Source organism: Silurus meridionalis, chromosome 21 (assembly GCF_014805685.1).
Source record: "Silurus meridionalis isolate SWU-2019-XX chromosome 21, ASM1480568v1, whole genome shotgun sequence".
In the NCBI taxonomy this organism is placed as follows: domain Eukaryota; kingdom Metazoa; phylum Chordata; class Actinopteri; order Siluriformes; family Siluridae; genus Silurus; species Silurus meridionalis.
In genome coordinates, this window is record NC_060904.1 from 17479238 (window position 1) to 17504972 (window position 25735).

Here is a 25735-nt window from a genome sequence, read left to right on the forward strand (position 1 = left end):
ATATGTGCTTTTTGGAACATCCTATTCCACGTTCAGTTTTCATTTAAAGGCATAATGAGCTCCACTGTTCTGGGAAGATGTTCTACCAGATCTGGTGGAGGTTTGTGCTCATTCAGCTACAAGCGTGTTAGTAAAGTCAGCTTCTGTTACGCTTAAGGGTCAGATCTCTATAGCACGAGATCTTTTACTCCAACTCCATGTAAAGCAGATCTTCCTGGAGTTTGCTTTGTGCACAGGGGCATCGTGATGCTAGAACAGGTTTGGGGCTCGAAGTTCAAGTGAAGGGAAAATTTCATACGAGGGTCCAAGGACGCCTGTACAACCGTGAGCCTCCAGATTTGTGCTAATGGTTTGATGAAGAACCACATATGGCTCAAAAAGGGAGAAGTCAGGTGTCCCAATACTTTTGTCCAAATAATGTAAGTAGCAGGCAGTGGTAGATGATTAAAGAAAATCTGAAGGACTTAACATGATTATAAAATGTAACTAATAACCAAAAAACAATGCAAAATCTAAAATCCTGAAAAGGTAAAAAAAAAAAAAGAAAAAAACCTCTGAACATTTCCTGCCTTTTTCCCCCGAATTATAAAACATTGTTTATATTTTGTTTTTAGTGATTGTATCAGACTTTTGGAATCCTCTGTAGATCATTAAATATATGGAGGTTTTTGTAAATCTGGTGAAAGTCACACACAGACGAAGACGCCCTTAAAGCAGTACCCGAGACTTGTGCAGTACGTACAAACACATATATAGAAAAAAAAGAAAAAAAAAAAAAAAAAAAATTTAAAAATACACAAATATAATAAACTACAATTGTCTCTGATGGTACGGTCCTTACATGCCCTCTCAGAGCCGTGGCATGATCATAGGACTCGTTCTCTTTAACCCATATGTGGTAAAACAATAATGAACGTTAGCTCAGACGTGGGAATATTATAAATAATATACATGATGCAAAATTTGTTTTCTTCATTAATTCTGCAGTAAACATAAAGTATGATACTACACACACCCCTTGCATTGTACCTTGTCGTACACACACACACACACACACACACACACACACACACACACACACACACACCTCATCCTCTTGCTTGTTACTGTTATTTAGGTTAAGTCCTAATGGACCTTAAAGTTGCGTGCACACTGTCGCCACCTATTGGTGACAATAAGAACATAAATCCTACACAATCCCCCTTTACTTACTTTCATATTTTGAGCTTCAGAAGCAGAGATTTGGCAATGAACTTCATTAATTTCAAAAGGGAGGACATGATAACACAAACACAATATACAGAGAAATAGAGATGCCTGCCTTATGTCCATAAGTAAAGCTACGGTGCACTACCAGGACTATGCTGTTGCCTATTGCCACAGTGCCTTGCATACATTTTCACCCCCCTTATAAGATCCTGGAACTAATGTTTACTTAACGGCCAGTAATACTGCAGTAAGATGAAGTTTGTGGAGCAAGTGATTACGTTGATCTGAAAATAAATACACCTGTACACGACTTTAAGAATCAGAATCAACCTACACTACTGTAGCAGCATCATGTGGACCAACCGGCGTTCGAATCAGCGTTTGGTTATAAAAATATTCAAATGATTTATTTCGAAGAAATGGAAAGATTATGGCACGATTCTGCATAATGCATGATGCTGCCACCACAATGCTTCCCATGTGGAGCGTAAAAGGGGTCGAATACTTATGCAAAGCACTGTTCAATCCACACCACTATGCTCTACTAGTATATTCTATTAAAGAAAAAGGTAAAGGAATGCTGTACTCCCCCCAACCCCACAGATGTGTGCTGATTATGGAAAGTAAAGTAAAAGAAGGAATGTAGAGTGCTTTGTGTACAGTGAATATTTCTAGCGCTTAGTCCTGTGAGAAGGTTTCATCCCCATGTACATGGTTTAGTTCTCCTACCTAAAGCTCAGCGAGGCTTGTGCCCCAGTGAGCCGCTACTCTTGGGCAGTTTGGCATTAGAACCCGCGGCGGAGCGACCGAACAGGAACGTGTGTTTGGGTCCATCGCTGTAGCCAGAACGTCCCGAAATGCGGCTCGGGCTCTCCAGGTGAGAGCTCCTGGATGAGGAAGAGCAAGAAGAGGAGGAGGAAGAAGAGGACGAGGAGGAGGAAGAAGAAGAGGAGGAAGAGGAGAAGAGGAATGTGCCATTGTTGGCGTTTTGGTTGAGGTTGGAGCCGAGGCGGCGGTGCTCTTGTCTCTTGTGGTTCTGAGGACGGCCCGTGGAGGCCTGGGCCAGACGTTCTCGCAGGTTCTCCACCTCCCATGCTAGCTGTTCCACCGGGTGCCTCGTGTTAGATGACATCGGGTAGGTGAAAGCCTGAAAACAGAAAGATGATTCTCATGATCTCATGTGCAAAAAAATTTATATGAAACTATTTGTTTATTGGAAATGTTCTCATGTCTGTCAATCAGATTTAATTACATTTAATTAATAAACTTACACAAAAATGTACATGCTAAACATCATTTCTATTTGTGACCTTTTGTATTATAATATATCCTTCAATCTCTATAGAAAATTTAACCCTTTATACCAGTATCCAAATAAATATCCCTTAATATATGCCATTATACATATAATTAATTATAAGAATAATAAAATAATAATAAGGACATTTTAAAATAACTTTATTCATAAAACCTGTCTTTGGATAATTACATATTCAACTTCATCCACCTGTAATGTTATTTTGATAAAGCGAGATCTGCTTTCCAACTGGAACTTCAACAGGATATAAACCCTTAAATCTAGCCATCACACTGATTTCCATCTCACCAACCCAAATCACTGCTCTCTTTCTACATATTTATCTATGTCATTTAGTTGATTTCTATTATAAAAAGCACAAAGTGAGTACCTGCGCATGCAGCGTCCCTCTTAGGTAGCAGCTCCTCCAGATGTGCACGCAGGGCCCCAAGAGCAGAGGCAGCAGAGGCCCGTGGGATTCGTGGAGGGCGGAGGTCAATGGTTCGGCTCTGATCAGGCGTTCGAGAGCAGGCAGGCCTTCACAGGATGGAGCTCTGTTATGGCTCTTTTTGTAGGAACCCAAACCTCCTCCGGTTCTCCACGGCAGCAGGTTGGAAGGACAGGAAAAGACACCACGCGAGAGCAGGAACACTGAGCCGACAGCGCTGTCACTCTGAGGAGAGAGAGAGAGAGAGAGAGAGAGTTGAGAGGCTACTTTACACCTTGAACTAGAAAACGAGGAGCTCAAATCAGGCTGAGAATTTAATTAGAAAAGGGAATTGAATTTGGAACAGTTGTTTTTTTAAGCTGGCCTGGTTTAAAAACTTCACCTTTACCCAACTAGGACAGTTAAAAAATGTAATTAGCATCCAATGACTCAACACAAGCAATAATGACCCAGATCAGCTCCACATACCCACCCATATACCCCCTTCCACACTTGCATCTTCACCCATATACCCCTACATGTCCACCTGTATCCTTACCCGTATACCCCCTACATCCTCACCCACATACCCCCTACATCCTCATCCACATACCCCTACATCCTCACCCATATACCCCTACATGTCCACCTGTATCATTACCCACATACCCCTACATGTCCACCTGCATCCTCACCCACATACCCCTACATCCTCATCCACATACCCCTACATCCTCACCCACATACCCCTACATCCTCATCCACATACCCCTACATCCTCACCCACATACCCCTACATCCTCACCCACATACCCCTACATCCTCACCCACATACCCCTACATGTCCACCTGTATCATCACCCACATACCCCTACATCCTCACCCACATACCCCTACATCCTCTCCCACATACCCCTACATCATCACCCACATACCCCTACATCCTCACCCACATACCCCTACATCATCATCCACATACCCCTACATCCTCATCCACATACCCCTACATCCTCACCAGATACCCCTACATGTCCACCTGTATCATCACCCACATACCCCTACATCCTCACCCACATACCCCTACATCCTCTCTCACATACCCCTACATCCTCACATACCCCTACATCATCACCCACATACCCCTACATCATCATCCACATACCCCTACATCCTCATCCACATACCCCCTACATGTCCACCTGTATCATTACCCACATACCCCCTACATGTCCCCTGCATCCTCACACATACCCCTACATCCTCATCCACATACCCCCTACATCCTCACCCACATACCCCTTACATCATCACCCACATACCCCTACATCCTCATCCACATACCCCTACATCCTCACCCAGATACCCCTACATGTCCACCTGTATCATTACCCACATACCCCCTACATGTCCCCTGCATCCTCACAAACATACCCCCTACATCCTCATCCACATACCCCCTACATCATCACCCACATACCCCTACATCCTCACCCACATACCCCTACATCCTCACCTGTATACCCCTACATGTCCACCTGTATCATCACCCACATACCCCTACATCCTTACCCACATACCCCTACATATCCACCTGCATCCTCACACATACCCCTACATGTCCACCTGTATCATCACCCACATACCCCTACATCCTCTCTCACATACCCCTACATCCTCACATACCCCTACATCATCACCCACATACCCCTACATCATCATCCACATACCCCTACATCCTCATCCACATACCCCCTACATGTCCACCTGTATCATTACCCACATACCCCCTACATGTCCCCTGCATCCTCACACATACCCCTACATCCTCATCCACATACCCCCTACATCCTCACCCACATACCCCTTACATCATCACCCACATACCCCTACATCCTCATCCACATACCCCTACATCCTCACCCAGATACCCCTACATGTCCACCTGTATCATTACCCACATACCCCCTACATGTCCCCTGCATCCTCACAAACATACCCCCTACATCCTCATCCACATACCCCCTACATCATCACCCACATACCCCTACATCCTCACCCACATACCCCTACATCCTCACCTGTATACCCCTACATGTCCACCTGTATCATCACCCACATACCCCTACATCCTTACCCACATACCCCTACATCCTCACCCACATACCCCTACATCCTCACCCACATACCCCCTACATATCCACCTGCATCCTCACCCGTATACCCCCTACATGTCCACCTGTATCATCACCCACATACCCTCTACATCCTCACCCGTATACCCCCCATATCCACCTGCAATCCCACCCATATACCACCCCCCATGTCCATCTGTATCCTCACCCACATTCCCTTTTGTATACTCACCCCCTCGGGCTCAGGGTTGGTGTTGAGGTTGCCGTTGAGAGCAGCCGCAGGGGAGACGGGTTGGCACACGGGCTGGGTGAACAAGGCAAGTCTCTGACTGCTGTACTGCAGAGCCCAGTCCCACACAGGGGGGTAAGGAGGGTCCACCGCCTCCTCAGCCGAGCCTCTGGGTAACACTCTTAGCCCATTTACCGGGGTGTAGCTCGGGGACAAGTTCTGCAAAAAAACACATAATAAACAACAGCTTCATGAGTGTCGGCACTGCTGTAATAGAAAATCAATCAACACTTTTGGTCTGAATAAGCAGAATCCAGAATTCAGCAGTGCTGTGGTATAAAAAACATTGTGTGGTGTGTAGGTGACCTGAATTAAAGTGTGTGTGTGTGTGTGTGTGTGTGTGTGTGTATGTGCACCTGAGATCTGCGACATCGACCTCTCTGGCAGTTGGCCAGGAAGGTGTTAAACAGAGGCAGCTGCATGCTGTCATGGAGAGCCAGCAGGTACGCTTCAGTCAACTGGAAACGGGCTGGAAACTGAGCCCACAGCTGCCACACACAGTCCAGGAAAAGCAGGAAGATCGGCGCCTGAACACACGTCACAAATCACACTCATGTATTTACTGTAAAATGACCTCAGTGGTCTCATTGGGCTCAACTTGAACACAGCTAGGCCATAACCTCCTGGCAGAGGTTGTGTAATGGTGGGGTGTTTTTCTCACTTCCTCTTTGTCGCTGTCCCGTTGGTAGTTGATGCGGCTGAGAAAGCGATGCCCCGCCATCACCCACTCCTTCTGCACGAGGCTCTGAAAGCCAGAGACGGTGCGACAGTGTGGGTCACACATCACCTGCACAAGACTGGACACCACACAGTTCATGTCCCGGTCCTCGGGCTCTGCAGGGACACAACGCCCATCAGCACAACGTTAAAGACTGAGAATCACATCAGTGCACCTAGTTCAAAGTTTTTCTTTTAGACGACCCCAAATTACCTCAAATTACATTTTTATGCATGTATTTGTACTTTTACATTTAAAGTTATGGAATGTTTGTCTTCAGCCTGTATATATGTGTACGAGTGTATTTGAGCATGTGTGTTTGTGTGCATTTATGTAAGTGTATATAGTAATTGTGTGTGTGTGTGTGTGTGTGTGTGTGTGTGTGTGTATATGTACACATGTATTAGTTCCTTCATGTGTGCATTTCTGTGAGTGAGTGAGTGTAAGTGCATGGTTGTGTATGTGTGCATATAAAAGTGTGCATGTCTGTGTTTGAGCATGAATTTGTTCCGTACGCCCTCTTGTGGTCACACTGGGCATCATGTCAGATTTATTTTTCCTTCATAAAGCATCTAATAAGCAGGTTTCAGAGTGAGAGACGAGTGAGCTGAGAACAAAACTGACTCGTTTCTCTTCTTACTGACTGCCATTTCTGAAGGCTAACCGAAGGGTCAGCGTTAAAGTGTGCCAAGATATTAAAATTAGCATGGTCTAACTTAGCATTGTTCTGGAGGAACACCCGACACCCAAGATGTGGAACATGACTCAGATTTTGTTATATACAGCTCATCATCAAGCTCTGAAATCTCCAATCATCATTTTTAGAGGGGTCGAGTCATTTAGTGAGAACGAGACGAGACGAGACGAGAGGGTGTATACTCTTCTCTGCTATCTGAAAACAATAATCTACTAATGATGATGTACCTTGAAGAACCACAGTTATTTGGCCTCTTTGGAGCAAGCAGGAGACTTCTGCAGCTTTTCTTAGACAGCACCTAACACACACACACACACACACACACACACACACACACACACACACACACACACACACACACACACACACACACACACACACACACACACGTTTAACAACTACACTTGACTGGTTCTAGTTTGGAAAATCATTTAGACAGAAAATCATTTTAAAGCATAATACATACCATAATATAATTGTGGGCGGAGCTATGTCATATCATGTCACTCAATAAGTTGCCCGGCTTTGCCTTAAAGATGCCTTGTTATGATTACGAGATGACGCTTTTCCTCTCATGTTGTAGGAAACAATGTAGCTAACAAACGTAATCCTGGTTGTCATCAATATTCTGTACATTATCAATATTACAATCTAAATGTATATCTATAGGATCGACTGATCTAATAACCTCATCCAGACCACTCTGTAATTTTGTCTTATATTGCACTTTTTGTACATCCCTGTGCGAGGTTGTAAGTTCAAATCCTACTCTTGGGCCCCTGAGCAAGGCCCTAAACCCCAGAGCTGCTCAGTTGTATGATTGAGATAAATAAATAAGTCGGTTTGAATAAGGGGCGTCTGCCAAATGCTGTATATGTAAATTAAGGTGGTGCCTAATTTGCATATTCATGATTATAGAGATGTTTTTATGCCATTTTTAATAGTTTATTGGATGTTAATTAAACGTTTACTCTACTTTCTGCTTGGTCATTAAAGATACTGAAAGAGAATCCCATCAGCTCGTTTAGTTCAGTTCGTCCGTGTGTAATATAACGAGTCTCATCACGTGATTGGAAAACGGTTCTGTCAGGAGCCATTTGGCTTTTCATTTCGTAATTCGGTTAGCGACAAACGCCGATGAACTCCGGGGAGAAATTCATTACAGGAAGTCATTTCTGGGACGCGGGGAGACTGAGGTTAGCGCAGAGTCACGGCTGAACGCTGAAACTCGCACCTACCTGATGTAATCCAGCCAGTGAGTTCCTTCCAGAGAGGAAAGCCACTTATCATCCGGCACGGACACGGAGGAGGAAATATCTGAGAGAGGAAAGTCAACACAATCCTGTTGAAGACTCTGTGACAACAGTGCAGCTCTAAATCACGGATTTCTGTTTAAATGATAAGTTATTGTTTCTATAGAAACAGATGTAATGGTCCTTGAAATCACTTTTCACTTCTTGGACACTTGGAAACATATTGATAGACATATTGTTAACTCCTCCAATCCTCTGTACACATCTGGATTATTCTTTCTGTACATTTTTCATCATGCATGCAGTATTTTGTCTCTGCACTCTGTTCTACTGATCAGTGAGGGGTTATGGACCTAGCCTGGACCTAGCCTGTCTGCAGATGGTTTAGCCTGAGTGGGAAATTCCTCACCTCCGAGACACAGGGAGCGCAGTCGTGTGTGTGCGACCTGCACGTCCGCAGGCGAAGGCATTTCGTCCCCGAGATCCACCACCACGCACTGAGTCTGTCCACCAAACAGGATCAGCTCCAGGTTCCTGCCCAGGACACCACCGTAAGAACACACACTACCATCAAACACATGATCCATACGTTTACAACATACGTGGTTTATCAATAACATTTTAGCACATATTTTGGAGGCACACAGTTGTATAGGATGTAGCGGTACATTTTCTTGAACAAGGAGACCCGAACGTGTTCCAGCATGACAATGCCCCTAAGCACAAAGCCCACTCTATTAAGATATGTGCTACATGTGTTGGAAGATGTAGAAGATTTCCTGCTATAGAGCTTAAACCAAACTGAACACCTTTGGAATGAATGTGAACGCTGACTGCACCCCAGGCCAACATCTTAATGAACATCTCAGCGGATAAGGCAGTGAACCTTGGATCAGAAGGTCATTTGTTCAAGTCCCAGCACCACCAAGCTACCACTGCTGGGTGTTTAATGAAAATAAACATCCAGAAATGGGTCCAGAATGTAAACAAAGTGGAGCAACTTCCCAGAAGAGTGGAGCTTATTATAACAGCAAAACACAAAGGTCAAAGGATCGCAACACGTCCACGTGGTGCATTAAAAGGCTACAAACCGAATATCATCCTTCTCATGATAGATGTTGTTCTGAAAGCTGGCCATGCGTAGCAGGTCACTGCCGCACGGATGCCGCCAACACCAGCGCTGCAGAGAACAAATCAGGTTCAACGCCGCACTTCTACATTCAGCATTATACTGTAAAAATCCTGCAGCCCCCCCACGAGGTCTCTTTAACACTCACCGGGATGCGACCCTCGTTAAAATGGGCGAACGTTTTCTTCAGCTCGGTGTCAAGGACCTTCTGAGGAACCACGTTAAACCTGGACAGGCTGGAGAGCAGAAAGACAAACATGAAGGCATTACAGGTGAAAATCCGTTCTTCAGAAGAAAGAGTTTCGCAGAACAGAATCATAAAAGAATTACTGAAAGATTATATTTCGACTGAACTGTGAAAAATCAGTGAGATGTTTAGTATTGTAATGATGATGTGACTTCTGCATTCTCTTTTTATACACTGCATGGATTTATGCATATATAATAAATTAAAATAATGCCCCAAACATCTTAAATCAGATTTTTAAAAAAACAACAACAACAACAACAACAACAACAACACACAGCTGTTAACATTATTTAAATGTAGCATTCTGCCACTCTTGGGCCCTTGAGCAAGGCCCCTAACCCCTTTGTGCTCCATGGGGTGCTGACCCTGTGCTTTTATCCCATCCATCTAACATCACAGGGAATACATTTCACTGTGCTGTTGTCACATGTGGAAGCAGTAAAAAGCACCTTTACTGGAAGTTCTCCTGACTCTGTACTGAACATTTAGTATTTTATTAAGCCATTATCCTTATTATTGCTGGCCACCACTCACACTGTAATATTGCAATTTACCTAACTGGCAGCAGATGGCGCCAAACACGCGCCGCCAATTAAATGAAAAGACGCGACTCGTTTATTATGTTACACATCTTATATTGTATACGCTGAATTTTTTAGCTCGTTACCTGGTGGACATTTCAAAGCGGTCATTGACGGCGCTGACCCTCCAGCCGGAGGCTCCGGTCCGCTCCAGCTCCTGCTCCCAGTCGGCTGCACTCTCGTACCAGTTCATGCTCGGGTCGCGCCTCCGGTTGCTCAGGAACTGCTTCATCTCTGTAAAGGGTGAAGAAGAGAGACTGAGCGTGAAATCTATTAGATGGATTGTTGACAATTTAGAGGCACCAGTGCGACGAGCATGAACCTGACCACACACACACACACTTGGCATAAAAGGCCAGAAGGTCATGTTACTCTGCATTATTCATCTGCTGAAAAGCTGCTCAGAGGAGACCTGCTCGTCTCACTTACATTCATACCATTTTATTTGAATACCAAATGTTAGGGTGAAGATGATCGAGAGGACAATCTGTGCGCACTCAGGAAGCGCAGCTGCTCCAACTGGCGGGTGAATAAAACATCCTGTTCTGATTGTTTCAAACCGGTTTACCAGAGAACGAATCCCTGCTAATCATCAACAACTTCATCATCACCCGGACTTTTACTCACCGACGCTTCCCAAAGCTGCGTTCTGGAAGGACAGGATGGTGCCCGGTTTCAGAGGCTGGTACGTCTTGGCGATGCTGTACGTAATCTACAGGGAATGAAAAATCACGTCTCAATACGTCGTCACAAGCGTTAATTAACTCTCGCTTCCTTAATAACTTGTTTCTTCACACACAGTCAGAGTCTAACAAGGAGCACATTCACCCTGTATTAAAGGCTTTTTTTAGAATAAATAAATACATTTTAATATCTTTAATAATTCATGCAGACATTACATATATTTACTCTAACATACTCTAGAATATTAAAATGAAATGATCTTTTTATAAAAGCTAAAATATACCTTTATTATAAAAGTATAAAAAATTGATATTACTAAATAAGTATTTGCTTGTTTATTAAAACAATTTGAATATTTCATATATATATATATATATATATATATATATATATATATATATATATATATATATATATATATATATAAAATATATTAAAAATTATATTTATTTTTAAATAATTGTTACTTTTTTAATTTTTATTATTATTATTATTATTATTAATATTTCTTCGATACACTACATAGACAAAAGTTTGTGGACACCTGAGCATAAGATTGCTATGTGCTTCTTTTAAACATTCCATTCCACATTTAATCTCCATCTGCTCCACTCTTCTGAGAAGATGTTCCACTAGATTTTGAGGAAATCCGTTCAGCCACAACGGAGGCTTTTTTAAGTATTTAACAAAAACATGGGTGTGAATTTGAAACACTTGCTTCTACGGACACTGCAGATAAACGTTGTATGTTGTTGTTATTAAAAGATGAACAGCTTTGCGTGAGTTAGTTGAGCTCAGCTGCTCTCACAGACACACACCTCCACAGCCTGAGCGTCAGGAGTGAGTCTGTCGAACAGGAAACAGATGATGCGCAGGTCCCTGCAGTACAGCACCAGCTCCTCGGGAGTGAACTTCAGAGAGGAGTTAGGGGTGACCAGTTTGGTTCGGGATGGTCCCACTGCAACACACAGCACACCAGAGCATAAACATCTGCCTCTGCCTCTGAGATCAGAGCTGTTTCATGTCTGACTCTCTTACCGGCTACGACCTTCTCGATGGAGGCCAGAGCGACGTCATGGTCTCCGAGAAGCACAGGATCTGCATTGTCCTGCACAAAAGAGGAAACGGGGAAAGCAGATGAAGAGATGCTGTAGGCAAAACAGATCAGTGTTAATCACTGGAGCGTTATCTTAACCGGATACTTCATCGTGGATGTGGAACGAGAAGAACAGAAAGGTTAAAGTGCTTAGCATAACGCACGCTAGTCATGCAAACTGGTTTGCACTTCGAACACGTTTCTTTGTGAAAGGCGACTCACGTCTGATCTTGGGCTGTCCTGAGGCACAAAAGCCACTCGAAAATGGGTGCAGAAGAGCGTGCCCGACAGCCAGCCGCCTCCTTCTTTAGGGGAGAGCTTCTTCCTGACCAGAATGGCTCTCTGGAGGACGCACTCTCCTAAAGCACACACGCACGCACACACGCACGCACACACACACACACACACACACACACACACACACACACACATACACAGCACAATTAACAATAAACACTGGGGGTGTGGTCTGTTCTGAGATGATTTTTTTCCTGCCCCACCTCCATTCCGGGGCAAAATAATGCTTTGATCACAATGAAAATAATTAGCATTCTCCAAGATCATGATCGTTAGTAGGTCACATGACCAGATTCTAACGCGTGTTAAGAGCGCAATGACTTGGGTCTGGAAACCGTCGCTTCCTCAAACACCATCTTTTATTTTATACCAAGTCTTATTACGCTCCAATCGGTTGTGTTTACGCTGAGCATTCCCTGAGCTGCTCTGCCTCTTCCTGTTCAAACCCGCCGTCTCGGGCGCTTTCATCTACGCCTCATGGGGCCGTAGCTGGAGAAAGAAGAAACCTGCTCTGCCCAGCTGGACAACACATACACACGCAGCAGAGTTCATTCCCTCTGAACAAACCACCTCGTGTATTATTATTTACGACCTCAAGAACGGAACATAAACATCAAACGAAATCTTCCCCGGATTCACTGAACCTTCTTTACAGTTTTCCACCAGAGCTTTGGCACTTCTCCAGCGCCGGAACATGGGGATCGATCTCACGACGACCTGGAATTTTTATAGACTCGATTTTAGCTTCACGATATCTCTGAAATGATATTTCTAGGATTTATATTTTGGTTTTTTTTTAATGGGTTAAAAAAATCAAATAATGTATTCACCCGTAATAAACATTGTTTCCTCGTGATTCTTCGGTAGCCATGCAGACGTCATGGTCCCTCATGTGGGCTGCAAATTGAATTGACTACCATTCAGGATCTCCATATTGTTTTTGACGATAAAGTTGCAGACCTGAGAGTCTCCTTCTCAAGTGTCGTACACTTACGAGGTGGTATCAAAAGTTTTGGGACGAGTTCTGTTTACAAGAAAGTACTTTATTTATCCACCTTTCCACACTGTCACCTTCAGAATTGTCCCCTTTACACAGCAGAACAGCGCCCCAGGGTCTTGTGGAATGCGTTTTTAAAGTCTTCGTTTTGAAGCGTGTCGAGCATCTTCTGCGATTCACGCTGGATCTGTCAAAATGGCGACCTTTGAGCCGTATCTTCATCTTTGGGAAGAGGGTGAAGTTCGCAGGTGTCAATTTAGCGATTAGGGTGAGTGCAGAAGTCAGATCATGTACAAGTTTTGACATTTTCTGGTGTTGAGCTCATTGAAGGTCTGATCTCCTGCCTTCTTCCAGCGAGGTTCCTCCGCTCTTGACTTCGCCCTCTCCCTTAAGATGAAGATGCGTCTCAAAGGTCACCATTTTGACACAGCTGTGATGTGGTGGTGAGATGAAGCAGTCGGAACGTCTGAGTCACATGCAACAGAAACAAGTGCAAAATAAACACCGGTGTAATGCAGACAGAGGCTGTAATCAGGAGTCCACATCAACCTCGGGAGCAGAACGTCACTCTGAAGGTCTGCTCGGAGGAAAAACCTCAGCGTTCGCTTCCTCAAAGGAAAATTTTCCCCTTCATTTTTTCTTCTTGCTTTAATTTGATGACGCTGCTATGAGGAATTTTTTTTAACCAGCAGCCTTATAAAAAGACACACCAAAAGAAATCCTCCCTCTGAGTAAAGTCAAAAAGTTGCACACCATCTGTTGAGCCTGAAAAAGATCTGCTGGTTCATTCCCAAATCCAGACTGAAGGTGTTCGGAAAATATGCAGCGGTTCAGAGAGCTTTTGAGGACGCATTCAAAAGAAAAAATGTATTCGCGTAAGTTTTCCTTTCATGCCTGTTAGGAAGCTCAGACATTCTTTGGCCATCCTGGGAGGCAGATGTGAGGTCGGCCCGGAGGAAATGAAGAACGCAGAGGGAGGAATCTGCACACACTGGATATGACACAACGTTTAAACTATGGATGCTTCGATACTCGACATGCTCAGAAAAACATTGATACCAAAATCTGACCCCAGGTGACAGTAATGTTGTAAGATGAGGGTTATACTGTCCCAGGAAATGGGACGATGACACAGAATTAGGATTATCTAAACATTTTTCACGACAAACAAATGCTTTCATCAACTCTCTGTGAAGAGATGCTCTGTGAAAACATCAAGAGGAGCTACAGTGTCTTCTACAACACAAATAACCTGAAACCTGAAATTATCGATGGGCTTGATGATTAGAAACAAGCCTTAAATTGTGAAAATGGCAGAGAGAAACTGTGGCTCATCATTGAGCAATTCACTTCAGCAAACACTGAGCGCTGAGATCTTAAACGCTCCTGGATGACACATTCAAGTCGTCCATCCTCAAAGCCAGTGGTGAGTGATGAACAATAAATGACTGGTTTATCTACTTTATTAGGCGGCCTGAGAGTTTTCAGACCTCTGATCCACACCACATGGTGCACATACGTTTTCTAGTTCGCTTTTTCTCCTTTATACTGCTCTCCACTTAAAAAAGAAGCTAGCATGCATTCAGTCTCGCATGTTCTCACTCTGCAGCCTGCCTGTTTGTTCAGCTTTTAAAATGTTCACAGCACATCTGCTGAACATCACATGGAAGCCTTGAACTCGATCTGTGTGCACATCCAGAAATGCAGCAGCAAACTCCAATAACTCCTTGGAAGATCTGGAGGTGAAGATGGACAGAAAGTGGATGAGGAAAAGACGAAGCGAGTGTCCGATCTTGTAGATGGATCAGATGACTGTACACAAGCCACAACCTCTTTGAAGTGACCAGACTCCTGTGTGGTTGTTTGTTTGAGAAAAAATAAATAGGAGTATTGAGTAAATCCTAAAGCTCGTTCGTGATCCGTTATGCTCTGCTGGCTGATTGGGTTTCTGTCCGTCTGTGTTACACCAGATAAGGACAAATGCTGGCTGGCTTTTTACTTGCTGTAATGTCTGAGCAATACGAGCGCTCCCGCTTTCACAAGCGACAGAGTGTGTGAGAGAAAGCGAGTTAGAGAGAGAGAGAGAGAGAGAGAGAGAGACATTTCTGTGTGTATCTCTACTTCTAATAGCATTGTAATCAAAAACAAAGGTGCAGTCAAATAATAGTTTTGTTCAAAATAAATGTTTGTATATATAATATATGCGCTTCTTTAGTAAAAAAAAAATTAAGAGATAAGAAGGCCTGAAAAAAAGGCCACACCTCCTTCATTAGAACTGATGGGGAAAGGCCACACCTCCTTCATTAGAACTGATGGGGAAAGGCCACCTCCTTCATTAGAACTGATGGGGAAAGGCCACACCTCCTTCATTAGAACTGATGGGGAAAGGCCACACCTCCTTTAGTAGAACTGATGGGGAAAGGCCACACCTCCTTTAGTAGAACTGATGGGGAAAGGCCACACCTCCTTCATTAGAACTGATGGGGAAAGGCCACACCTCCTTCATTAGAACTGATGGGGAAAGGCCACACCTCCTTCATTAGAACTGATGGGGAAAGACCACGCCTCCTTCATTAGAACTGATGGGGAAAGGCCATGCCTCCTTAACTAGGACTTATATTGACATATACAGAAGCCACACCTCCTTCACTTAAACTGATATTTACAGAAGCCACAGTCCTTTTAGCAGCATTTATCAGATATAACCATTCCATCCTAAACCCTCCTACATAGAAGTTATAACCATCCATAGTCATAAAACCTAATTACAACTGAGGATTTATGGACGTGAAGAGGAAAGAGTATTCGTGTGTGTGTGTGTGTGTGTGTGTGTGTGTGTGTGTGTGTGTGTGTGTGTGTGTGTGTGTGAGTGAGCAGTAAATTATTGGCAGTGCAGAAGTCTCTGAATACGTGTTGAAGGTTAAAGATTAGCTCAGCAGAGTCTGGACTACGGCCTGCATTCCTCCTAAAGCTCCTGTTCTGGTGAGGTGCTTGTGCATTCTGTCTCTCTCACACACACACACACACACACACACACACACACACACACACACACACACACACACACACACGATGAAAATATCTTAAAGTTAATTAAGAAAGTTAGTGATTCCATATTTTACAATTTATTTTGATTTTAATGGTTAGACTTTCCCCCCCGAAAGCCATGAAAGCTGAGGTCGTAGCTGGTAAATAAGGAATTAGACTTTGAATCTGTAGTTCATAGAGTTTACATTCCAGGCACAACAAGCTGCCACTCCTGGGCCCCTGAGCAAGGCCCTTAACCTCATAGCTGCTCAGCTGAGTGTATGACATGAATGTAAGTTGCTCTGTATAAAGGTGTCTGCCAAAATGCTATAAATGTACTGTAAATCAAACACGTACACAACTTCACGTTTCAGACCACCTCCCCCACCTCAATCCCACCTGCTTAATTCCCATTGTTCAGTAATGAGCCGTGAGTAAACGGGTGGAACTGCGAGACGATGACCGGAGTCTCACCTGGTAAACAGCACAGACCAAACATCTCTCTGCCTCGAGCACGAACACTGCTCTGGTTCATGATTCGGTCCTGTAGGAGCAGCACACACACACACACACACACACACACACACCATCAAATCATACACATATAAAAAATTACATCATAGAATTATTTTATCAAAATCTAATGTAAACCCTTTCATCAATTTATTTATAATATTTATTATATTTATAATTTCCAGGCTTCATTTACTTCAAATCAAACGGAGTGACAGACAGATTTCTCTACAGATCACTGATATTATAGTCATTAAACATAATAAATAAACCTAGTTATTTATCTATATCAAGATCAGAAGGTCACAGGTTCAAATCCCACCACCATCGAGCTGCTCTGCTGGGCCCTTGAGCAAGGCCCTTAACCCTCCCCTGCTCAGCTGTAAGTCGCTCTGGATAAGGGCGTCTGCCAAATGCCATAAAATGTAAACAAAAATAAATAAATAAACGTTTAATGCTCGGAGCAGAGAGAAGGTCCGAACCCTCGACACACCGCGCCCCCATTACTTCATGTTTACATAAAGTTTCAGGTTCTCTTTCTGTCTCCTGCTCTGCGTCCAGACTCATTCTTGGCAGGCCAACGCAGAGTTACGGCGAAGTTCCACAGAAGCCGCTGAAACTGAGAACATGTGGCTCCACTTAGTGGTAAAAAGGCCACTGCCTCCGAGGATTCCAACAACACAAAAACAGCAAGAAGCAAAAAAGCTGAGCAGAGGGAAACAAAGAGTCACACAGGCGTGAGCTCGGCTCTTTCCCTTCTCGACTGGGAAAAATGGACGTCTGTGTGTCTGACAGATCAATGGCCTCTTTTTATAAGGCTCGAGAAGGTCTTCCTCTTCCCCCGGTCTCCATCTCACACTGAGAGTGAGAACAATAGGAGCTTCATCCAGCGTGAGAACGATGGACTCATTCATGTGCTGTTCAAAGCACCGAGCTGCGCCCTGATTCCTACTCTCAAACAAAACCTGTTCTGAGGAGCACACGTGTGTGTGTGTGTGTGTGTGTGTGTGTGTGTGTGTGTGTGTGTGAGATTACGTCACGTACCACAATAGACAACATTTACACACCATTGCTTTTGGATTCTTGAATCTGATTGGTCGGAAAGTAATTATTAATATTCATGTGGATTTGTAAAACATTTGGTGAGCTTTTAATTGATGGAAGGAGTCTCCAGTTTTAGAGTCTCGATGCTTCAGTGACGACTCGTTTCCTTGACATACAAATTCAAATTTTATTTATACGTTTATACAACAATAAACACAGACACTCATACGCTCACACTGCTCACTTTATTACTCTCGGAATGAAAAGCACAAAGCACAGTGTGTTTCAGGAATCGATCATCAGAGCGGTGAGATGATTACGAGGCAGGAAGGAAGTGTTACAGAGCACAAAGTTGTTGTTTTTATTCAATTTTTTATATCGATTACTTAATATTCCACATGACAGAAAGGAAGAAACTGAGGTGTGTAAGATGTCGTCTAAAAGTTTTTACTCCTCCGACCACAAAAATACTTCCTGTATGTTTACACATCAAACAGAGGTGATAAAAAAATATCACACCACATCACATACGAGTCTCGTTCCTATTATGCAGCTGCGGTTGAGAAAACCTATGCAGCTGCAATTTTAAAAATGTACAGAGATCTGAACATGTTGCAGTCTGATTCTACAAATCAATCTGAACAATTGTAGCATCAGACTGCAACAAACAACACATTAAAGGGGGTCGGAAAACTTTCTGAATGTACTGATATATTTTATATATTTTATAACAAGCAATTTCCAGATGTGTACAGAAATGACATCATTTGATTAAAAAAAGAAGGGATAAAATGAGCAAAAAGTCTCTGCTGCTTGTTGTGTAACGGTGACGCTGAAGTGAGTCTTGTACTGCTAGTGTATGAGAAAATACCAGATTCCTCTCGAGCTTTGTTCCCGAGACAGGAACCCGGGCGGATCGATCCACACTCTGTTCTCCTGAAACGACACGACCTCGGCTTTGATCGCCGCACGCAGCTCCATTGTTCTTCATCGGTACCTCACATGAACATTGTGTCATTTGATAAAAATGAAACCAGGGACTGTTAGACATCATTCATGCGTGAATTTACACTCAGAGCTCCAGAACAACGTGCACTTTTAAACCGAACAGAAATAACAGACACGGGATGGACAGAAGTTTTAGGAGAACTTGACTTGTCCAGCAATATGTGGTTCTTCTCCAAACTGAACTGAGACCCAAACCTGTTCCAGCAGGACAATGTGCACAAATCCAGGTCCATGAAGATCTGCTCTACATGGTTTAGAGTCAAAGATCTTCTATGGAACTCTAAACACCTTTGAGATTAATGTGAACGCTGACTGCACCCCAGGCCTCCTCACCTCATCTACATCAGTACCTGATTTTACCAACACAGTTGTATCTGAATGAATCTACACAAAATCTTCATAAAATCTAGTGGATCGTCTTCCCGAAAGAGTGGAGCTTATTATTATAGTAAATGGACTAAATGTGCAAAGGAATGTTTAAAAAAAAAAGAGCACAAATATATATCCCGGGTGTCCACAAACTTTTGCCAGACGAATGTTTACGCTGCTTAAACGACTCGGTGTTGATCTGGGATTATTCCCTCACTGGGCTGTTCTCTCGGCTTGTTGTCCCTGGCAGGCGAACGAGAGGAAAGTTCCAAGACTGTGAACCCATAAACAGTAACAGAAGCTTTTAGAGAGGTGGCGTGGAAGGCGTGTCCCGACCAGCGTCACGCTTTTGCTTTTCGAAGCGAAAAGGATCGTTTTGTCGGTGCACCTGGATCCAATGTAAACTGTACTTTTCTCCGTCATCTAAATGTTGAGCGAACAGTCGATCTTCGAGCGGATAAACACCTAGGCTGAAGCTTTTACACACAAAATCCATCACGCGTTCATTCATTCCAGTCGCTATACGAGATTCATTTGAGCACAATTCAGACAGAATAAAGGTCAAAGCCAGCTTTTAGGTCAGACGTTATGGTCCACAGGAGAGTGTGTGTGTGTGTGTGTGTGTGTCATATTTAAACCAGTAGCTTTTCTTAGCCTTGATCTCTGGCCACAAGAAAGCAAATCTTGCCAAACATTCAACACTTACACACACACACACACACACACACACACACACACACACACACACACACACACACACACACACACACAGTGAACAATAGCAGAAAGCAAACATAAGGACAATCCCATATGCATCAGTCCAGACTTTCACCCAGCAGATCGTATAATCTGAAACGGTTCTCTTGGTCAAAAAAATTGTCTGATCCATACAGTGTTTATATTCATGTTATTTTGGTAGACGTTCTTCTTCATGTTGATATTCTGTTTATTCCAGGCGATACATTCTACACAGTCTCCATTGCTGCTCATCAGGGATAAATACACATCGTTCACCTTAACTCCTAAATTCTCTAAAGCTGCTTTGAGACAAAACCGAACCGAAACCGAAGTATTAATCCAGGTCATAAATTCCTGCCTGGTCTGTGTATTTAGTAGAACATGACTGGTTAATTTGCTTGTAGCTTTATGGTGAATGAGATTTAGACTAGTCAGGACCGAGCCAGCTGAGAGCGAGACTAACGTAGCCTAGCCATAGACAAAACATGCTAATCATGTCCTTGTTCATATACATAGACATGTGCATGGTAAGAGTTAAAAATAGATCTGCAGATTTGAAACTAGTGACCAGTGAAACAATAATCTTTATCTGGTATATCAGACTATTTTTTTTTCCCCTGAACTTCTCAAAAAATGATCAGGCTGAAACCCCCAAGTATCAATTCCTTTTCACAAGTACTTCACTTCAGGTTTCGGTTCTATTTTGCCTGCTGCTTGTCATCACTGGCAGCTCGATGTGTGAACTACTCAGACCACAGCCGATAAAACGACCTAAAATATTTCCCAGCAGATGCTTTTATTAAACCACCAAGGTGTGATGAGCACGAATAGAACTTGTCTGAGCTGAAAAAAAGAATAGAACGTTGCTTTAATTAGAAAACGATTCCAAAAAAAGCTAAGATCAGCAGAATTCAGGCAACAACTGAAGAATACAACTGTGTCAGCAAGTTATTAAAAAATAATCAATAATTATTTCTGATATAACAACATATCTTCCAACAATCTGCTGACAATTTACACTTTTTTTCTTATTTTATAAAAAACATTGTCTTATGCTGTTCAGTTAGATGTGGACCGATGGTGGATTTTACCGATATGGATAGCTAGGTCGGATCGTACTTGCCGATAACTGATTATTCAACCGTTTTTAAAATGGACAATTGATAAAAAATAAAATAAAAATATTAATAAAAAAAAAACACTTCATGTAAAATAGTACTGAACATTATTAAAAAAAATAAAAATCATAGTGTGCTAAATAAAATACATACCAATATATTAATTAATAAATTATAATTAATAATAAATATAATATAGCTCTCTTTATGCAGCACTAAGTCTTAGGTCTTAAAAAATAAAAAAAAAAAACACACTCTAGAGGCCGCTCGCGTACTACATAATGCAACCCGGAAAAACTATCAGTATAGATCAGGGGTCACCAACCTTTTTGAGAGCTACTTCTTGGGTAGCGATTAATGTGAAGGGCTACCAGTTTGATACACACAGTTTTCAGTTTGATCTGAAATAACAAATTTGCTCAATTTACCTTTTATTATATGTTATTATTAATAAATAATGATATTCATCTATGTGAAGACACTAATCATGTTAATGATTTCTCATATTAATTATCAACAATGATTTAACAAAGTAGGAAACAGCTATTTTTAGAAAAGGCCCGCGGGACCCCTGGTATATATTTTTGCAAATAGATCCGGCAATCAACTAACAGTGCCGATTAATTGGCAAAACCGATGAATCGGTCAATCTCTAATATCAGCTATAAACATCTTTGCCCTGACCGCTCTCATTCCCATCATGAAGATGTCTGAAATCTTATTGCTACAACAGATAACGAATTCACATTTTTATACTTGGAGAAAAAGTCCACCAAACAAGTCCCTTTGTCACTGTAGATACGATCCAGCACCAGAGTGAGCGCATACACTGCTGCTTAATATTAATACTGATGTAAATCACCTCCAGACCGATCGCAGTCCAAAACTCAGCAGCAGTCTATGTTCATGAGGAACACATTTTTGTTCCTGTCAGTGCAGGAAAACTAAATAAAAAGGGCTGTTAAAAAGCCAAAATCGCTACAGATTTCTATTTCTGGGTTTCTAAAAGCAGAACAAGAAACTGCACAGGCTGGAAATGATGGGACGAGCAGTTCGAGTTGGCAGAATACGGCAGCGAAGACAAAGGAAAAGGGGAAAACTCACTTCTGTGTGACCTTCATTTACTGTCTTACCTGCAAAATGCCTCACACACACACACACAAACACACACACAGGAATTCCTTTTCAACACCGTATGTATAATCGTGTCATAAAAACCCAACATCATGTGCTCCCTTTTTTTATGCCTGCGGTTGCCGTAGAAACAGCCAGATGTTGAGACCATCATGGTTCTGCACGCAAGCATCAGGAAAGGGAGGGGGAGGGGTTTCCAAGAGAAAATCTGGCCAAAAGTACTGGGACACTTGACTGTTTCAGCCATATAGGGTTCTTCTCCAAACTGTAAGGAGGAACACAATTGTGTTGAACAGTGTAGGATGCTGGAGCATAAATATTTCCCTGATCTAAACTAGAAGACTCAAAGCTGTTCCAGCATGATGATCATCATGTGCACACAGCCAGCTCCATGAAGATTTGCTTTACATGGGTTGAAGTGGAAGATCTTCAGCTTTGGGATGAACGTGAATGCTGACTGCATCCCAGGCCTCCTCACCTCACCTACATCAGTACCTGACTTCACTAACACAAGACTGTGGCTGAATGATTCTCCACAAAATCTAGTGGAACATCTTCCCAGAAGAGTGGAGCTCATTAGAACAGCACATGGAGACTAATTGTGGAATGAGATGTTACATGTTGAATCTTACACACTCACACAAACTGAAATGAGCAACTGAGGCTGGGTTTAACCCTGAGACTGAAGATTACAGGGTGGAAATAAAGCGGTGATGGACGCAGCAGGAACTCGGAGATAACCATGGGGTTCGAGCAGCGTAATGACTTGCTCCTGGGGAACGTAAATAACAGCTCACACAAATAAAGCTCCGAAACACAAACAGGACGTTTTTAAAGAAAATGAAATGAACACCAGGACGCGTTTCTTATGACCTCGTAGGGACCTCGTTAATCAATCAGGAAATCGATTTACATTTAAAAAAAACGAATATTTCTCCAACAATAAACGTTCTTTTGTTTTTTTCTTGAAATGAAATTTAAATCAGTTATTTCTTTCAATAATTTCCTTTTGAAGTTTTTTTTCCGATTTTTTTTCACAAATAAGAGAAATCATTCGTTGCCATCACAACCGAAAGACAGCAGACGCCAACCTTCGATCATGAGGAATTTGAGGAATGAGTCTCGTCTCAAACGAGACGTCGTGATACGAGGACGCCAAACTCAGCGAGCGACATCAGCTGTCTTTACGTTAGAATCTAAAGCCAATCTGACACCGGACCGGACCTGGATGATCCATTTGCTTCAATTATTCCAACACAATTTTATTTTTATTTTTTTATAAGAATGCTGAGAACTTAAAAAAAAAAAAACAGAAATGATTGTGTGAAATTTAAATTTCGGTTTAATATCGTAAGAAAAAAATCATGATAAACGATATATCGTTCAAGCCTCTAGAGTAGAAAAGATTGAAATTTATAGCCTGTGTTTATATTTCACCCAAAATCCTGCTCTAATCCCAGTCCCAGGTTTACAGCAGACTCATGAACCTGGACATTTAGATCTTTTCTGCTGAAAACACTGCAGTACAGAGCATCATTGTTCTCAAACCTTGGCTCCAAAACACTGTCTTCTGAAGAGCTCATCATGAGCTCATAGAAAACTCACATTGCTCTTCTCAGCTTTTTCAGGTCTTTCTGTTTGTCGGAAATAAAACTCTTACCTTCAGCTCGGGCATCTGGCGGACTTTGAAGGTGGTCTTCGATCCGGTCAACATGTTCCTCAGGAGGTTCTTCACTCACAAGCTGAACACACACTCTGTGCTCGGGGTTAGGCGAGAAAATGTAACGGGTTTGGGTGTAAATATGTAGCACTCCGCTCCATGCGTGTGTGTGTGTGTGTGTATGGAGGGTTAAGCCGAAGCACAGCCGCTCTTTAACGGTTTAAGTCTCTTTTGTCTGCTCGGTGGAGCAGCGGAGAGACACGCGGTTATTTCGAAGCTCCATCAAGGTTCCTCGCGATTATTCCGCGGGTTTCCGGCTTCACAACACCGAAGATCCGCGCGCTGCTGCTGCTGCTGCTGATGGTGATGTTTACCGAAACGCCACCGGAGAGGGAATGAACGGGGGGCTCGTGCGCCTCTCGCTCTTAAAGGGCCAGCGCGCGCCTGATGAGCGCGAGCATCAAAAACCCCAAGCGAGTCGATTCACCTATATGATTCGATCGCTTCGGAATCGTTTAAAGCAGCGGTCCGCTTTTTATATTTTACATTTTTTCCATCAAAGTTTTTTTGTTTCACCCAAAGCCAATTTTTCCACGGAGCGAGACGGACGATTGTCCATAACTAACTACCACTTGGTTGTCAGGACCAGCAAGACCTTCTCAGCTGTCCTACAATCCATCAGAATCACTGACTTACACTTTAATGTATATTTTTGTTCATGAACCTGTTTTATATTATTCCCAATAGTCTCTTCATATCACAGCATTTCTCTCGGATGTGCTGCTTCCTATAATGTTTGTTTACGTTAGAGTTTCTGCCTTGAGGCTTTCAGAATCACCAGTGCAGACACCTGGAGCTTCAACTGCATGAGAATGGAGCAGTTGCTTTAACCAATCAAATTTTGAGTTGGTGACACCGGAGCCGTCTAGCAGGCGTACAATAACACCGCATTTTCACATCAGAGAGCGTCACTAGTCAGAGCTCGCAACCCGCATCTGTAGCAAACTGCACAAGCTCAAATAATCACAGATACACTTAGAGGCGGACCTTTTAAGAAAAGCTGGACCTCATGAGAACAGGTCGACCAGAACAGATCAAAACAGTGAACCATTTATACGTTTGTGTTTTATTTCCTCACAAAAACACATGATTTTCCTTCATTTCAAATCCCCGCCAAAACCAGAATCCCCGGGGTTTAGAACTCAAAATGTTACTACTAAAAATATATTTTAAAAACCCAGGGTGATGAGGTTAATATGCTAATGATTAATGAACATATAATATGATTTTTTTATTTAATTATTGTTCATGAAAATGTAACTGAACTCGGCATCATGCAGAATCAGTGCAATCTTCCATTACTGAAGCAGAAAAAAAGAACTGACCGGAAACAAGTGCAGGAAATTGGCACAGACTTTCTCTTTTTTTCCAGACCATGACCATCAATAAAATAAAATAAAACTTACAAACTTTCCCCCAGTACTAACTGATCCATGGCCTGGTGTTTGTGGACGCCTGGTTTAAAGGTTTTTCCAGGAAAAGGAGGAATTTCTTACATTTTTATACTTTTAAAAACTTTTATACTTTTAATCAAAAATACAGAGCGACTCGGCGCAGCAACGATGGACGTGAACGAAGACAGCTGATCCTGATTCACCATCTAGAACCAGAACCTACTAGAAACCATCCAGGAACATAAGAACGCTCACCTGTACGAAGAGCCAAATATTATATACCCACCATAATGCAAGCAAAAACCTGAAAACACTAACTGTAACTTCTTCTTCTTCTTCTGCTTTCGGCTTCTCCCATTAGGGGTCTCCAAAGCGGATCATCCATCTCCATAGCCCCTGTCCTCTACATCTGCCTCTTTTACCTCATCTACCTGCATGTTTTCCCTCACCACATCCATTAACCTCCTTCTTGGTCTTCCTCTTTTCCTCCTTCCTGGTGTCTCCATCCTCAGCATTCTCCTACTGATATACCCCATGTCCCTCCTCTGCACATGTCCAAACATCTCAATCTCGCCTCCCTCACCTTGTCTCCAAAACGTCCTACATGCACTGTC

General features: G+C 42.7%; 1 protein-coding gene across 1 annotated transcript; it reads right to left on the reverse strand.

The window, feature by feature from the left end:
- Positions 1–1190: 1190 nt before the first annotated feature.
- mtmr11 (myotubularin related protein 11) lies at positions 1191–24075 on the reverse strand. Its single transcript, XM_046877610.1, has 17 exons — positions 23668–24075; positions 16558–16627; positions 11985–12121; positions 11705–11774; positions 11485–11624; positions 10610–10694; positions 10069–10216; positions 9300–9387; positions 9114–9202; positions 8432–8556; positions 8008–8086; positions 6997–7067; positions 6016–6188; positions 5711–5881; positions 5298–5513; positions 2898–3179; positions 1191–2356 (listed from the first exon to the last, which is right to left on the reverse strand). The coding sequence occupies exons 1-17, from the start codon at positions 23719–23721 to the stop codon at positions 1946–1948; spliced, it is 2409 nt and encodes an 802-aa protein (XP_046733566.1). The 5' UTR covers positions 23722–24075; the 3' UTR covers positions 1191–1945.
- Positions 24076–25735: the final 1660 nt, after the last annotated feature.

Coding starts and splice junctions, on each gene's coding strand:
- mtmr11 (XM_046877610.1), bottom strand. CDS start 23,721: ATGTTGACCGGATCGAAGACCACCTTCAAAGTCCGCCAGATGCCCGAG. Junction 10,217..10,609: donor CGCAGCTTTGGGAAGCGTCG/GTGAGTAAAAGT, acceptor CACCCTTTACAG/AGATGAAGCAGTTCCTGAGC. Junction 9,203..9,299: donor TTAACGAGGGTCGCATCCCG/GTGAGTGTTAAA, acceptor TGTTCTCTGCAG/CGCTGGTGTTGGCGGCATCC.